This window comes from Populus alba, chromosome 3 (genome assembly GCF_005239225.2).
Source record: "Populus alba chromosome 3, ASM523922v2, whole genome shotgun sequence".
Classification (NCBI taxonomy): domain Eukaryota; kingdom Viridiplantae; phylum Streptophyta; class Magnoliopsida; order Malpighiales; family Salicaceae; genus Populus; species Populus alba.
This window is the reverse complement of record NC_133286.1, coordinates 19,870,451-19,886,243: the sequence shown is the minus strand read 5'-3', so window position 1 is coordinate 19,886,243 and position 15,793 is coordinate 19,870,451. Positions and strand designations below refer to the sequence as shown.

At 31.8% G+C, this 15,793-nt stretch overlaps 2 protein-coding genes across 9 annotated transcripts; both read left to right on the top strand.

The window, feature by feature from the left end:
- Positions 1–5,602: 5,602 nt before the first annotated feature.
- LOC118054669 (chaperone protein dnaJ 8, chloroplastic) lies at positions 5,603–7,617 on the top strand. Its single transcript, XM_035066339.2, has 3 exons — positions 5,603–6,107; positions 6,240–6,308; positions 7,200–7,617. The coding sequence occupies exons 1-3, from the start codon at positions 5,856–5,858 to the stop codon at positions 7,392–7,394; spliced, it is 516 nt and encodes a 171-aa protein (XP_034922230.1). The 5' UTR covers positions 5,603–5,855; the 3' UTR covers positions 7,395–7,617.
- LOC118054668 (magnesium transporter MRS2-1) lies at positions 6,240–14,799 on the top strand. 8 transcript variants are annotated; one of them, XM_073408074.1, is made up of 9 exons: positions 9,124–9,282; positions 9,524–9,586; positions 9,693–9,741; positions 10,488–11,094; positions 12,705–12,833; positions 12,918–13,253; positions 13,342–13,389; positions 13,828–14,092; positions 14,187–14,799. In XM_073408074.1, the coding sequence occupies exons 4-8, from the start codon at positions 10,507–10,509 to the stop codon at positions 14,056–14,058; spliced, it is 1,332 nt and encodes a 443-aa protein (XP_073264175.1). In that variant the 5' UTR covers positions 9,124–9,282; positions 9,524–9,586; positions 9,693–9,741; positions 10,488–10,506; the 3' UTR covers positions 14,059–14,092; positions 14,187–14,799. The 8 variants fall into 8 exon arrangements, with proteins under 8 accessions (XP_073264180.1, XP_073264175.1, XP_073264177.1 ...); XM_073408076.1 differs by having other exon boundaries at positions 9,879–11,094; XM_035066332.2 differs by adding an exon at positions 9,879–9,967 and having other exon boundaries at positions 9,126–9,586.
- Positions 14,800–15,793: the final 994 nt, after the last annotated feature.

The following is a 15,793-nucleotide window of genomic DNA, read 5'->3' as shown; positions in this document are numbered from 1 at the left end:
AAAGCTAGCCTATGATACAGACCTCTTTTAATGATAAGATCATGATAGTAAGTCAAAAAAATGATAAACAACAAGAAAATTACAAGTCATTCTTAATATAGGATCGAATGATGGTCCCTCTACTCTCATAATATCTCATCTGTATTGTTGAGTTCTTCTCCTTCTTCTCTTTTCAATATATATATATATATAACTATCCTTTTGATTGCTTGAATTTGTCTTTGCGAACAAGGAATATGCCACTAGCAAGTGAATGGGACAGTGTTAATGAGTATTTCTTAATCAGTTCATGTCATTTAAATATCACAGATATTAGCATCATATGAGAAATTAGCACAGCCACACCATCCAAACAGTAGATAGATATTGGATTTGGATTCCTGCTTTCTTGTTTTGTCAGTTCATGCATGACCATAACTTTCCATGAGAATAACTTGTTTGTCTGCATCCCAAACCCTAAGAAGGAATCGAAATAAATCTTCATTGAAGGTTCCATGGGGTTAGGCTTTAGGATTTTAGATCCAAACCCTAATAATTAATTAACCCTTCCCTTGAAACCATGCTAGCTTTGGTACATGAACGTTTTTTCCCTCCTTCTATTTAACGTTTTTTGACTTATTCCTTTACCAGGACTTGCTCTAATCGCAATGCAGGTGATAAAATTAAATACAAATATTTAACTCATCATCCACTTTGAGTTGAGAATTCTCTGTGCTTCAAAATAAAAAATAAAAAATAATAATATTGACATATGAAACATATTATTATTCCCCATAAAGAAATGGTCACAACAAGGACATCGTACATGTTTATGTTTTTGCTCTCTTGACTTGGTATTTAACCCGCGTGGTGAATTTACCAAACCATAAATTTCTTGATTTTGAACACCACCTCCTACGTTAATGGATAACATTGAATTAAATTTTGAGTTAATGGATGTATCACACATGTAAACCCCATTAATATTCTTATCCTCTCATGTATAGAAAAGAACAAGAAAAGGATAAATTCTTATCTCGTGTCGTCACTCAATTCATTACTTTTACGAGTTAATCTGTCTAGACTTAGATTATTTTATTGTCTTTTTTTTAGATTGATTCTTTCACACTTCAATAATTCAACAATAAGTTTATTGAGAATTGAGTTTCATGATTTATTTTGATTTGTTTTATTTGAGGTTATCATGGTCTCATGATCTGGATCGTAAATTTAGAAGGTTAACCTAGGTCGACCCGGGTCAAACCGATATGTTGTTGTTTTAATTTTTTTTAAAAAAAAGATATTATCTTGAATTTTTTTTAGTCAAATTATATTTTTACCAATCATTTAGGTTGTCTTTGGATTTGTCGAGTCGGTTGGGTCATATTAAATCAACTATATTGAGTCAACTAAAATTAGGAGATATGGTTTTTGGATCTAAAAATTCATTTTACAATCACTTTTTAATCAAAAACACCATTAAGCCCTCTAAATAACATGAGAACCATAAAAGCCACAACGATAAATTTTTGTGGGCCTATATCGAACAAAATATATTTGTGGGCCCATATCTCCTCTCTAGCGCAAGTTTAGAGACAAAACCACAACAACAAAATTTTTTTATAAAATAAAACTTATTGACACTAAGAATGATGATTCTTATAATCATAAAGAAGGCCAAACCAACAAATTCCTCTCTTCTCGTCATTTTCATATAACTTTATCTCTCATTTCTTCAACTTATATGCCAAAATGCAACAAAAATAAACTTTCAAACCAAATTAAAAGTATAAGGGTTCAAAAGAACTTTTCTCAAGATTTTTAGATTGGCCATGTTAATTCTCTCTTTTTTTTTTTAACACTTTGCTTTCTTTTCTTTTAAATTTATCTGTCCTTGACATATTTTGACAAATTGATCGGTAGTTTGGTCATTAATAGTTAAAAAATTTGAGGACCGAAAGGAGAAGAGAAAATCGGTCAGTGGAGCTACAGTAAAATTCCTAGGCATTTTAGTATGTCTAGTAATGGTTTTTTTTTTTTTCAATCTGGTCCTTGCATTTCATTTGTTTCGAACTTCCTACCTGGATTATGCACATAAGGAAAGCCACCGACACTGTACAGAACAAAAAATATATAGTTATTGCAGGCACTGATTCATTTCAGTAACAAGTCAAGTGCTCTGCCTTGTTCTTCTACACTAATATAATAATCATTAAAAACAAATAGGATAGACTTTTAAAATATCATCCAAGTTTGTTTGAGGGGTATTTAAAAATATAATTGTGGTTGTTTTTTAAGTATTTTTTATTTAAAAATATATTAAAATAATATATTTTTTAAAAATATATTTTTGATATTAATGTATTAAAAAATAAAAAAACATAAAAAAATAATTTTAAACAAAAAATAAAATTTTACCAATCTCCATTTAAACCACACTCTCAAATGGAGTCTTAATCTCATCGCTAAATTTTTAAAAATAATTGATGGTAAGGTTGATATATATATATAAAGTAGGGCAGAAAAACTATTATTAAGTTTGCAAAAATTAATGTTTCTATACATTTGCTTGTATGGACGTGACATGAGCCAGCATAATTATCTTACACGTCGTTATTAATCAAGATTTATAGAATCTTAGAAAATTGAGAGCTCAAAATCGTAGTATAATTAGAAATTGGGAACAATATCAGTGCAATTGTTTATGTGTTGTAAATAGTATAATTAGGTAGAAGGTGACATAAAAATGCAATTAGATTCAAACTTATCATCTTAAATCTTGAAACATATAATTAATTAATAAATGTGAGGTTCGTTGACTATTAGTGGAGAGGAGAGAAAATTACCGTTACTCACTCCTGATATGGTATGGCTGATGTAATTATTAGGTAACGTAAAGTGTTTTTTAAAAAATATTTTTTAGTTAAAAATAATATTTTTTAAAATTAAAATTAACTCAAGTTTATCTAATCTCTATATATATATATATATGGTTTATTATTGGATTAATTGAGCTAAAAAATATCAAGTTGCTATTATTTGATATGATTTATTTACAGCACAGCTAAGATTTTATGATATCTTCAACCTTGAAATTGACCCATAAACAAGATTTTGTAATTAGCAGACTCGTTTACATCCATCCCTTCAATACCCACATGGTGAATTTACTAAACCATAAATTTCTTGATTTTGAACACCATGTAAGCCCCATTCATATTCTTATCCACTCATATATAGAAAAGAACAAGAGAAAATCTTCAAATTTGAAACTCTTTTATGTAAATGCTATTAAACTCAATATATATAGCTACAAGGATGTATGTACTAGATTTTTAATTAAATTAAATTAGATAAGAGTTAATCTAGTTTATTTAAGAAATCATCTCGTGGTTTAGATCGAAACCTAATTTATATTTTTTAAAAAATTAAAATAATATTATTTTAATTTTTATAAAAAAATTAAAACAATATAATTTCAAATCAAATTAAATTAACCACATGAGTTTATATGAACCAAGCTTTAATTTCTATTTGGGGAATGATAACTTATGTTTTTTTGTGTTTTTTAAATTTTTTTTCATTTAAACATATATTAAAATGATATTTTTTTAATTTTTTATATCATTTCATCAAAACTATAAAAAATACTAAAATATATCAATTTAATATATTTTTAAGTGAAATATATTTTTAAAACATGCTCAAATATAATTTCATCCAATGCCAAAGTGACTATTGATATGGATAATAAGATAGGATGGCCTAGGTTTGGACTGTTTGTTTTTGAGGTTGAAATCGTGTTTTGTGATATGAAAATATAAAATATAATTAAAAGAAATTTAAAAAATATATTTTTAAATAATTTTTTTTTAAAATAATTACTTTTAATATTTTCAAACACAATCTGGATAACCTTTACCTTTTTTGTAGCCGGTAAAGGATGAAAGGATAGCAGTATCAGAATAAAGAAAAAGAGAAAATAGATGACATTATCCAGCTTTAAGTCTGTTAAAAAGCTTGAGCCCATGAGGTAATGATAGAAATGCTATCCACAATTTGCTGAACTGTTGTGTCTTTCTTTCTTACCACAAGGAAAGACGCACACGTGTCGACAACCCAATTCACAACGATTCAATCACCTTGGATAAAATATATTCTTTTGCAATTTGGTCCCAGCACTCCATTTGTTTCTGACTTCTTACCTGGTCCATGCACCAGAGGAAGAAAGCGACCGACACTGTACAGGATTGAAAATTTATTGAATGTGCTCCAGCTTATATGTTTTAAAACTATATTCAAAGTCATCACCTTAAATATGAAGCATATAATTAATTAATAGTTGAATAAACTTTCCTCAATGTTGCTACGAAGCTGCTATCTTGTAGCCCTCTGGAGAAATTAGGTAGAAGGTCACATAAAAATGCAATTAGATTCAAATATATCATCTTAAATTTTAAACATATATTAATTAGTAATTGAATAATTTTCTTCAATGCAGTGTTAACGACAATAAAAAAACTTATTTATTTAATTTAAATTCTAATGTCACTTATCTCTATTGAGTTTTGCGTTTTGATTAAACATAAGATGCACCCTCCTGTGTTTTTTTATTTTTATTTTCCTTTATAAGTTTCAATGGAAAACAGATCTGTAATCAATTCAAACACATGGAGAGAGATGTAAATTAAAATTTAATATTCCTCTGTTTTAGCTGGCATTAATGTTAAATGGCCTGCCAACCCTGACTGTTTTGATTTAGGAAACTTTCTTGGTAACCCCTCCCCCTCTCAAGAGAATTCATCAACTTTAGCTGTTTTGAAAATTATTTTTAGCTTGAAAAAAAAAAAGAAAGGAATGTTTTTAATGATTTTAGTGTGTTAATGTTAGTAATAAAGAAATATATAAAAATATAGAGTTAAAGAAAAAAAAAAGTGAATTTGAGTTCACATCTATAAATATAAATATAGTTACAAGATTGGTCCACAATTCAACTTTTAAAAAATTCAGATTATTTAACTGTTATAGATCTATCATGAAAATAACAAGTATTAAGAAGATATTTGAGAATGTAATAATAATTATTTTTAAAAATAAAATTTACTTGAAAATATATTAAAATAATATATTTTTAAAAAATTATTTTTAATATTATCATATAATAATAATAATAAAAATATAAAAAACAATATATTCCTAATCCCTCTTGTGTGAAATGCAATAACAAACACAGAACTAGATAGTAACTCTCTTTGCTTTTGCATTTCAAAAATATTTTTGAAAAAAAATAAAATTTTTTATTTTTTTAAATTAATATATTTTTTGTGATTATAGATCATTTCAATGCGCAGATATAAAAAATAATTTAAAAAAATAAAAAAAAATTATTTTAACATAATTTTAAATAAAAAATATTTAAAAAAACAATTATAACTATACTCCCAATAAAACTAGCATTTAAAACCATAAGAAACGTGGGAAAGAAGAATAAAGTATGTCAGTTTAAATAAACCCTAAATAGAAAAAGGAAAAAAGGCCATGTTCCGATCTGAGCAGGGCCAGGATAAGCACAAAACACCCTTCCTACCCTCTTCTCTTCCTCCACTCCACAAAAACAAAAGAAAACAGACCCTTTGGATAAGGGCCCCACTGTTAGTATTAATATTATTAACAACACAATTTTTGCTCCATTATAACTATTTATTACCAGCCCCCCTCCTCATTCAAAACATTCATTATTTATAGCAACCCTTTCAAGATCCATTACTACAATTTGCGTTTGCCCAAATCAAAACAATATTCGACCTCTGCCCATAGTTTTCTTTTTGGTTTTGAAGGGAGATTCTTGTATTGTCTCTGTGGGTGATCTTGAGAGAATGGCAAGTGCAGCAGCTGTTGGGATGATGGGAGGAAATGGGGGTGCTGTGTCCTCGAGCTCTTGGTTTCAAATCAAGAACAGGAGGAAGAAGAACAATAAAGATAACATGGGGAGAGATAGAGTCAGGATTTTTTGTGCTTCTTCCTATTCATCTTCTTCTTCTGTTATGGACCCTTATAAGACTCTTAAGATCCAACCCGGTGCTTCTGAGTCTGAGGTCAAGAAAGCTTTTAGACAGCTTGCTCTGCAGGTACAATATATTTTTCTCTTTCTTTTTATTGAATTTCTTGGTGGGTTTCCATTCTTGAATTGTTTTTTATTATGTTCTTGGTTGGTTTCTTAAGGGGATTTTGGTTGTTGATTGTTTTGTGTTATGTTTCAGTATCATCCAGATGTATGCAGAGGAAGCAATTGTGGTGTACAGTTTAGTCTGATCAATGAAGCCTATGATGTACGCAGTCATCTCCTCATCCTTCATTTTTAATTTTCTCTTAAATTACTTTTTTGTTTTCTTGTGTGCTTTCCTTTTCTTTTCTTGGTGGGGTTCATTGGAGGGTTAGGTAAAGGTTGAATATTATTCTCAAATCATAGAAAATAAAAGGATAGGAGGTGAAAGTGTTGAAGCCAAGACGACTGCCTTTGCTAAATAATTGAGAATAGGATAAACAATTGAAAAGGTCAGAATTCAATGATCAAAGTTGTAAATTCAATGCAGCCAATAACCTAATCTAAAATCATGATATTTAAAAAAAAATTCAATTTTTTTTTTGATATTATGTAACTTTTTCTTGGAAAAAAATCAAGTTTTGTTTTGATCTAAATTAAGCTAGATCGATCAAACTCCAATTCAACTGTTGGAACAGATTGAACTTAAGAACACCACGTTCAAGTATAGGATTCCATGGAGCATATGTTTCCAGTTAAAATTTATTGGTTGCTTTCATAAAGAAGAAATCTTATTGGTTTTGCAATTGAATACAATTGTTATTGCTCTTGTCTTGTGTGGAAGGGAATTATTATTATTTTTTCTCGTTAAAAAGACTGAATCAATTTCTTCCATGATCAAATCCATAGTATCAGGCAAAAAAAAGCCAATTATTTCGATAGGACACAGCACCACATCACCCAAATCATAGAGGTAATCATGAGCAAAATTTAGGTTGCAAGCTCTTGGATGATTCTTTAGGCCATATTGGTTTTGAAGATGGCCCATTGATGTCTTTTCATATCTAGAACCTGTCTCCCAGAGCCATCACTGTCATGGTGCTGTTGCTGCTGGGATGCATTTTTCGTGTAGTTTTTCCATGCTCTTGACCTTATGTGTGTATGGAATGGAATGCAGATTGTGATGAGTAATTTGAGGGAAGAACCAGATGAATCATCACAGATGCACAGGTCTTATGAGCCATCGGATCAAGGAATTGATGAGCCTATGAGAGGAATGAACGACCCAGATTGGGATATGTGGGAAGAATGGATGGGGTGGGAAGGAGCTGGGATTCGTGACTACTCATCTCATATTAATCCTTACATTTAAGAGAATAAAAATAAAAAACTGTAAATGATAAGCTTTAATGTGTGAATTAAAATTAAGCCCCCCTCCATCTTCCGGCCAAAATTATAACGGTTGCGTCTATTGTACATAATTAGATGTGGGGACTGTTTCTAATTTCACTTTTTTTTTTTCCATGTAAAGTTGCTGAGCCTATCCATTACATATGCCTGATGGAAGGCAGCACCATAAATTATAGCTTTTTATAGCTTGTCTTCTTCTTCTTCTTCTTCTTTGGCTAATGCTTATTGCCGTCGCTCATGGGAGTGAGGAACAATATACATGGAAGAGTATACTGAATAATATACATGTTATGGTTTTGCTAATTGAAACAAGTTCATCCTCATTCACCGTGTTATTAGACATAACTTGGTGACCAGCTGAGCCTGGCCTGGGCAAGGTTGGTGGAAAAAATATTGGTTTTTTATTTTTTTTCCCGTCAAAATAACATCATTTTCAGGGATTTAAAATAAAAATTCAAAACTTGAGTTGATCCATTCGTAAATGGACCCCTGAGTTAGTTAAGTTGTCATTATCTTTCCTTCTATCAATAAGCAATATTTTAGAGCATTATAATTTTTCAACTTTCAGACAAATACAGAAATATTTGTGTGTTTAAAATTGTCTGGCTCTGGTTTGGAGATGAGGTGCGGGCCTGGCAAAGGCAGACCCCTGGGTGCATTATTTTTGAGTTCCTATGAAAACCTCTTTGTGGCTTGTAATTCTTGGGCTTAGCAGTCAGTACTTACAGGCCCATGTTGTCAGACTATAAATAAAGGTATGTAGCCTTACTTAGAAAATGTTAATGGGCCCTCCCCGGCCCGGGTCTGCCCTGATAAAGGACCCAATTCACTAAATCATCGGGTCAATAGGTTGTTATTTTTTAAAAAATCCTTCATTTTAACTCGAATAGTTTGAGCTCGGTACGACGACAAAGCTGACTATTTCATGGGCTAATTTGTTAATGGGCCCTCCTCGGCCCTGGTCCATGTCCATAATCTTGATGATGTAAAATCAACAAAGTCCACGTGTTGATCACCGTATTGGCAGATATGTTAGCATGGCAAAAGCATATACGTAGATACACAAGTAAGAAACATGTCAACCTCTGTAACACCACATTGTGAATTTACCGACACGAACATGCTTACAACGTTCCACACAACACTATAGAACATAGTTATAGATTCTTCAAGGTAGGTTTATATCATAAATTGCATCTCGATGAATTTATTACTTTAATTTTTTTTTTTTAAAATTAAAATAGTTATTTTAATTTTTTTTAAAAATATTAAATTTAACCTGCTCGATTTTAATCAGGTTATTTACATCACAAATCAATTTCTATTCATGTCATCTTCCAACTCAATTTAACATAAAACTTAATCTAAATTAAATTTTGAATCTACAAGATATCAAATTAACTTGTAAAACTAGATTTTATAACAGCACTAGAACAAATCTCGTCCGCCCAAGACATAGGACATGATAACAATATAGTACATTTAGTAAAAAGAGATTCAAATTATCTTCTGATTTGGATAATAACAAATTAATTCCAGTCAAACAATTTGGAAAAAATTTAAAAAATATAAAAAGAGATTCAAATTATCTTCTGATTTGGATAATAACAAATTAATTCCAGTCAAACAATTTGGAAAAAATTTAAAAAATATATATATATTTTTTAAATCGATAATATTTCAACCAAACATAAGGCTGTGCCCCATATAATCAGGGACAGGGATTTTCTAACACTTGCTGTTAATGGATGCCAATGTAATGTTTTTACTCGCAGTAAGATGTCAGGAAAAACCCATACATGAGTCTTCTCCAAGGATGAGTTGATTCGAAGATACAATTGCAAAACTTGGTAAGTATTTATCCAGTTGAGTAACCATCACCGTCTAGGCAATCTAATCTACGGTGCCCTGCACGAGTCAATACCCCGCCAGCTCACAGACAAATCCATGTTTGTAGCAGTGGAATTGTTTAAGCTTTGAAACGTGTTTTTAGTTCCAAATATTTTAACGTAATCAAGTTCTTAAACTATTATAAATTTTCCACTTAATTATTACATTAATATTTTCTGCTTGATTCCCTTCTCTATCAAGCCTTTGCCTTGAAGAAAACCCACTTCAGCCTTTCTAATCAACAACCCATCAAGTCACTGTCAGGTAGTAAACTTATCTGATTCTTAGAATCTCGTTTTTTTTTTTTTTTCCCCATTGCGTGTAATCCATTTTTTTGTTGTCTTGATGGATTTTCTATCTACATCAACAGAGAAATCAAGGGCTGTGATTCAATTTCCTGTTTGATTTCTCCGTTGGAGGTAACCATTGTTTTCATATATAGCTGCAGCTGTGTGATTTGCGTCGAAATCTTGATTTTGGCTAATAGGGTTCTCATAAAGCTGCCTCTTTGTGATTATATATGTATGTTTTATTATATCTCTTTGGTATTATTTAGGGTTTGTTGGAGGTGGTTTTGTGTGTCGATAACGGAGATGCTAATTCAGTAAAGATTCAAGATTTATACAGAACCAGGCCCTTCGCAGTGTATGTGAAGGAAAGACTCGTTTTTGGAAAATGATATTTCTTCAGTTAACAAGTTCTGATAGCATTTGGTATGAGACGGTTTGCGTGCTGCTGAAACTGTAAAACCTTGGGTGCATTAATTCATTTGTTTCTATTTAGCAAGTAAATATGCTGAAGTATTTTTTGAATCTAATGCAAATTATGGCAGGAGATAGGTACCTGGTTTGGCTTACTCTGGTCTTGCACTGGGCAAAATTATATTTTGTAGCACAATGTGCTTCGCTAAGGATGTTGTGCTGAGACTAAATATTTAGTGTGCATTCAATGTTATGGACATTCTTTTCTTTTTTTGGTTTAATTTATGCGAATTTAACTCTCATGGTATGATAAAAGTTTGCCTTTCTTAATGGAATGACTTCAAATAGAAGGGCCTTTGTAGGCGAGAACAAGTGCCATAAGCGTTCTCTTTTATTTTTGCATCCTGGAAAAAAAGAAGGATAGTGATAAGTATGCTCACACTTTCATTTGCCTAATGTACCAGCATTTAGGGCTTGTTATTAATGGCGGACCTTAAAGAACGCCTGCTCCCTCCAAAACCAGCATCAGCTATAAACCTTAGAGATTCATCTTATCGACCATCTGCCTCTGGACGCCAACCTTTCCAAGGTGTTGATGTTCCGGGTTTGAAAAAACGTGGCCAAGGCCTTCGATCATGGATTCGTGTTGATTCATCGGGAAATTCCCAAATTATTGAGGTTGACAAGTTCACAATGATGCGTCGTTGTGACCTACCTGCTCGTGATTTACGACTGCTTGATCCTCTTTTTGTTTACCCCTCAACAATCCTTGGTAGAGAGAAGGCTATAGTTGCAAACTTAGAGCAGATTCGGTGTATTATTACGGCTGATGAGGTTCTGCTCCTAAATTCCCTTGACAGCTACGTGTTGCAGTATGTAGTGGAGCTACAAAGACGATTGACAACACGAGGGGTAGGTGATGTATGGCAGTCAGAAGGTGATGAATTGAATCGAAGGAGAAGTAGGAATTTTGACAGTGTATTTGGGAATACATCCCCTGATTATTTGCCCTTTGAGTTTAGGGCTCTCGAAGTTGCTCTGGAATCTGCTTGTACATTCCTTGATTCTCAGGTGTGTAAAAAGAACTTTAAATCTGTAACATGCTTGATTTGAAAGAATGGTGTTATTCAAGAGAAATTAAGAATGGTTTGTTGCAGATGTATTATTAAAGCTGTGCATTCCTAATTTTCTTGTTTTTCCTAATCCTAGCGAACTTTCCAACCATAATTTTAATGAATTAGATGCTGTAGCATGAAATATCATAGTAGTTGATAAATACTATTGAATTCATTTTGTTTCTACATATAGCTGTTTTCATGTCCTTCTTGACACTTGAATGATGTAGATGTGCATTCTAGATTAATTAGAGCAGTTCAAGTGAGGTCTGGCTGTGTGTAGATATGTATCTATCAATCTTGTGATATCTTCACTTCTTGGAACAGAAAGACATGGGTGTATTTTCTAATCCTTCTGACAGTAATTTCCTTGTCGACATCTTTCTCCGCTACAAACTCATGGATCATTTACATGGATGTGTATCTATGTACGTTCTGCACACAATTTGGCTTGTTATTCTGGGAAACTTTATTCATTTTACTGTGTTCCACGCTATTAACTAACATTTGAGAAAATCTCCTATAAAATATCTGGCTAAATGTTTTCCTCTTAATTTTTCTTCTCTTGTTAAATATGAGATTGGCAGTGCATTTTGCACATATGCAAACACAATGCCTCTATCCATGATGAATTTTTCACATGGTTATTGCTACTATTTGCTACGAGCATTCGCTTAACCAAAGGCATTACTATTATTTGCATAATTGACAATCTACGCTGACTGAGTAAATGAATCCTCATTTTATTCTTTAGATCACAGTGATCTCACAGATTTTTCTTTTGGATCAAGTGCTTATTTCCAATCTGTTTCAAGTTATTGGGGTTCAGTCCATTTCTCCGTTATTAGCTTTAAAGGAAACAATTATTTTAAAGGCATGGGGAAAAATTTCAAGATCTCTTTCTCAACTCAACAAAGATTAAGAACTCTTAATGAAACCAAGATTTCATCCTTCTGTATATAACTTAAATTGTGTTCAGGAAGTCATCAAATTTGGGCCAACAGTCTTCTTATTGGCTTCTTTATTCTTTTTACTCTATTGTTCTAGTGATGGTATCAACTCATTTCCAGAGAGGTTAAATGTAAAGTACGCAGGGTTTGTAAGATCAGATAAACTTAAACTAGTAAAACATTCTAGAAAAGCAACAACCCACACTGCATGATCCTCTGCAATTTGTATGTATCACAACATGTATGCCTTGCTGGTTTTATCTTTTTGATGGTTATACCAATTCTTTTCTTCATTAAAAATGCAACTCAGATTGTCTTTGTGAAAGAGACAAGTGAGCTGTTTATATATTAGAAAAGGATATCATGTCTCATAATGACCTGGAGAAGTGTTTGGGGATGGCTACTACTGTCTTGTTTCCGTTTATGTCCATCTAGAGCTATCTTTTCTTCTTCTTTTGGGTTTCATACAAAATTCAGTCCTCTTACCTTCTGTCGTACTACTACTGCCTTTTGCTATATTAAGGCATCACATAGTCTGTCCTATTGCAGTTTCTGTGATAAGATTCCATATGTTTGAGCAAGTTAGTAATCTTATTTAAATTGCAATTTTCTGAAGGCAGCAGAATTAGAAATTGAAGCATACCCATTACTAGATGAACTGACATCAAAGATCAGTACATTGAACTTGGAACGTGTAAGACGGTTAAAAAGCAGACTTGTTGCTTTGACTCGGAGGGTTCAGAAGGTATAATCCAATATCACTTGCTTTTCCTTTATTGCAAATAAAACTTGGTTATCTTTTCCCCTATTCTTATTCTCTTGTATCTAGGTAAGAGATGAGATTGAGCAGCTCATGGATGATGATGGAGATATGGCCGAAATGTTTCTCACTGAAAAGAAATGTCGGATGGAATCATCATTCTATGGTGATCAATCTTTGATGGGATTTAGGTCAAATGATGGTGGGACATCTATTTCTGCTCCGGTTTCTCCTGTTTCATCACTTCCTGATACACGAAAACTTGAGAAAAGCCTGAGCATTGCAAGGAGCCGACATGAGAGTATGAAGAGTACTGAAAGTGCTACTGAGAATATAGAAGAGCTGGAGATGCTGCTAGAAGCGTACTTTGTTGTCATTGATAGCACCCTGAACAAGTTGACATCAGTACTAACAGCAACCATTATGTTCATTTCCATTTCATTTTTCTTGTATAGGATGTTAAACCTCATTCATTTACATTCACTTCTTTCAGTTGAAGGAGTACATTGATGACACGGAGGATTTCATCAACATTCAGCTGGTACATTTTCCTCCTCCCCCAACCCCAAGTCTTCTTAATATTTAATTGTGTTTTGCTTTAGCTCAGTTGTTAGGGACCAAACATTTTAGAACTTTGGTATTAGAATATTTCAAGCAGGATCATTTTCATAGCATTAAGTGATAATGCACATTTGTCAACTTCTTGTTGATGCACAAAAGGAACTAGTAGCCATCGGTTCTTGCAGAAGTTCTGGATCCTTATTGTGTCTTGTTCTTATTGGATAGGATTGCAGGTTCAGGTTATCCATGATACTGATTTCTGAAGTCGAATTACATGACCGATCCTTTTGGATGGTCAACTAGGATACAAAGATCTTGCATTATGTTCTCTGGGAACTATTCATTTAATTCTTTCAATTTTGTTTGAGCTGATTAAGTGGACGCTAGTTTTTAAAGTAAGGGATGTATTTGGTTGCAGGATAATGTCCGAAATCAACTGATCCAATTTGAGCTTCTACTCACAACAGCAACATTTGTTGTCGCCATTTTTGGAGTGGTGGCAGGTATCTTTGGCATGAACTTTGCCATACCATTGTTTGATGATGCTAGTGCATTTAAGTGGGTCCTCCTAATCACTGGAGTAACTGGAGTCATCATATTTTGTGCGTTCATGCGGTTCTTCAAGTACAGAAGGCTTATGCAGCTATAGACTGTTAGGAAAATGCAATTAGAAATGAAGAAATGTATGTGTTTCCATCGCTGCTACTTTTATTTATTACTTAATGGTTGAAATGCAGAATAGAAAATGGAAAGTTGATTCCCTGTTATTTGCTTCAGATAATATTTTCATGTTTACTCCCAGCAAATGGAAATCGACACAAGAAGTCATGGAGAAGGCAAATATGGGACCTTCGTTTTCGGTAGTTCATATTTATCGGTGGTTGTTGATAACAATCTTACTATATTTCGGGGCTGTTTGGGATTGAGGTGTGACCTGCTTTTCGAAAAAATTCAAACTTTTTTTTTTTTTTTTTTTTTTGCTAAAATTGAGTTCGGTTTGTACTTTCTAGATCGTTTTGATGTGCTGATATCAAAAATAATTTTTAAAAAATAAAAAAATATTATTGGCATGCTTTTCGGCACGAAAAGCTATTTGAAAAGCAACAGCTACCACACTCCCAAACACCCTCTTCATGTGGTAACCCTGTGGGAAAACTACCATACATTGGTAATTGATCTACCATGGATGGATTATAATAGTAGAATTATGAATTACTTCTTAAAAAACCACTCATGGCTGTCTTATAAGGGTGGAATGATATTTTTGTGAGGTTCTTTTGTTATTTGTTTGTGGGTGTATTAGTTTTTTTATAATTTTTTCACAGTTAAATTACTTGGTTATGTTTAAAAGTACAAATAAAATTAAATATGGTTAGGGGCTTTTTTGGAATTTCTGTTTTGACTCGCACAATGTAACTATTTTGTTGTCCTTGGAGTTAGAAAGTTTTGGGCATGTTGGTATTTTTATATTGGTTTATTTATAATTATTGAGTGGTTGCATGGATAATTTGGTAATTTTCTTAATAAACAAATAATAAAAAAGGAAAGATACTGGCATGTTCTAGGAATGCGCCAGCGAGTGTGCCACTCTCTTATTTTAGGATGACATGTGTGGTGTTTTACGGCGGGTAAATTAGTTTCCTTAGTGTTTTTTGATTTGCAACGGCAAGGACTAATACAATATGTGTGATTTAATTCTCGATGGTTCGGTGGCTATTGTTTTTTTTTTTTTTTTCCCTTGATTTTTATGCTTATCCTTGCAATATTTCACGACAATCGTTCAAGTTTTTTTCTTATAACATTTGGTTTTTATTTTTTTAATTGTTATTTTTTTATTTGAATTTATTTAATAAATTGATTTTTTTAAATTTCATCCTACATCCATTTTTTTTCATTTTAAATTTAGTCTTTATTTTTTTTATTGCTATTTATTTTTATTTTGGATGGTTTTTGAATTTTTTTTTTCTAATTTCATCCTCCATTATATTTACATATTAGATTTTATCCTCATTCTTTTAATTGCTATTTTTTTTATCTTGATAATTTTTAAAATATTTTTATTTCATCATTCAACCTTAAATTGAGCTTATTGATTAATTTCAAATCTAAAATTTAATGGGTTGTGAATTTGAGAGATTAACCTAGGTTTAAAAGAATTGTCCGAATCCATTTATTGTTTCTTTTTAGCTCATGGTTTTTAGTTTTATTATTTAACATTTGATTTAATTAAATATTGAGCTTTATAATTTCTTTTTTTTGTATAAAATTTTTCATTGCTTTTGATGATAACATGAATTATCTCGAGACTTTTTATATTTTTTTTCTTTAATAGATTTAGCTTATTTTTAAAGAATGTTTTTAATTAAATTAAATGAAGTGCTTGA

Excerpts from the sequence above, each read along its gene's own strand:
- LOC118054669 (XM_035066339.2), top strand. The coding sequence starts at position 5,856 with ATGGCAAGTGCAGCAGCTGTTGGGATGATGGGAGGAAATGGGGGTGCT. Across the intron at positions 6,108-6,239 it reads TTAGACAGCTTGCTCTGCAG|TATCATCCAGATGTATGCAG; the intron begins GTACAATATATT and ends GTTATGTTTCAG. Across the intron at positions 6,309-7,199 it reads TGATCAATGAAGCCTATGAT|ATTGTGATGAGTAATTTGAG; the intron begins GTACGCAGTCAT and ends AATGGAATGCAG.
- LOC118054668 (XM_073408079.1), top strand. The coding sequence starts at position 10,507 with ATGGCGGACCTTAAAGAACGCCTGCTCCCTCCAAAACCAGCATCAGCT. Across the intron at positions 11,095-12,704 it reads GTACATTCCTTGATTCTCAG|GCAGCAGAATTAGAAATTGA; the intron begins GTGTGTAAAAAG and ends AATTTTCTGAAG. Across the intron at positions 13,390-13,827 it reads ATTTCATCAACATTCAGCTG|GATAATGTCCGAAATCAACT; the intron begins GTACATTTTCCT and ends ATTTGGTTGCAG.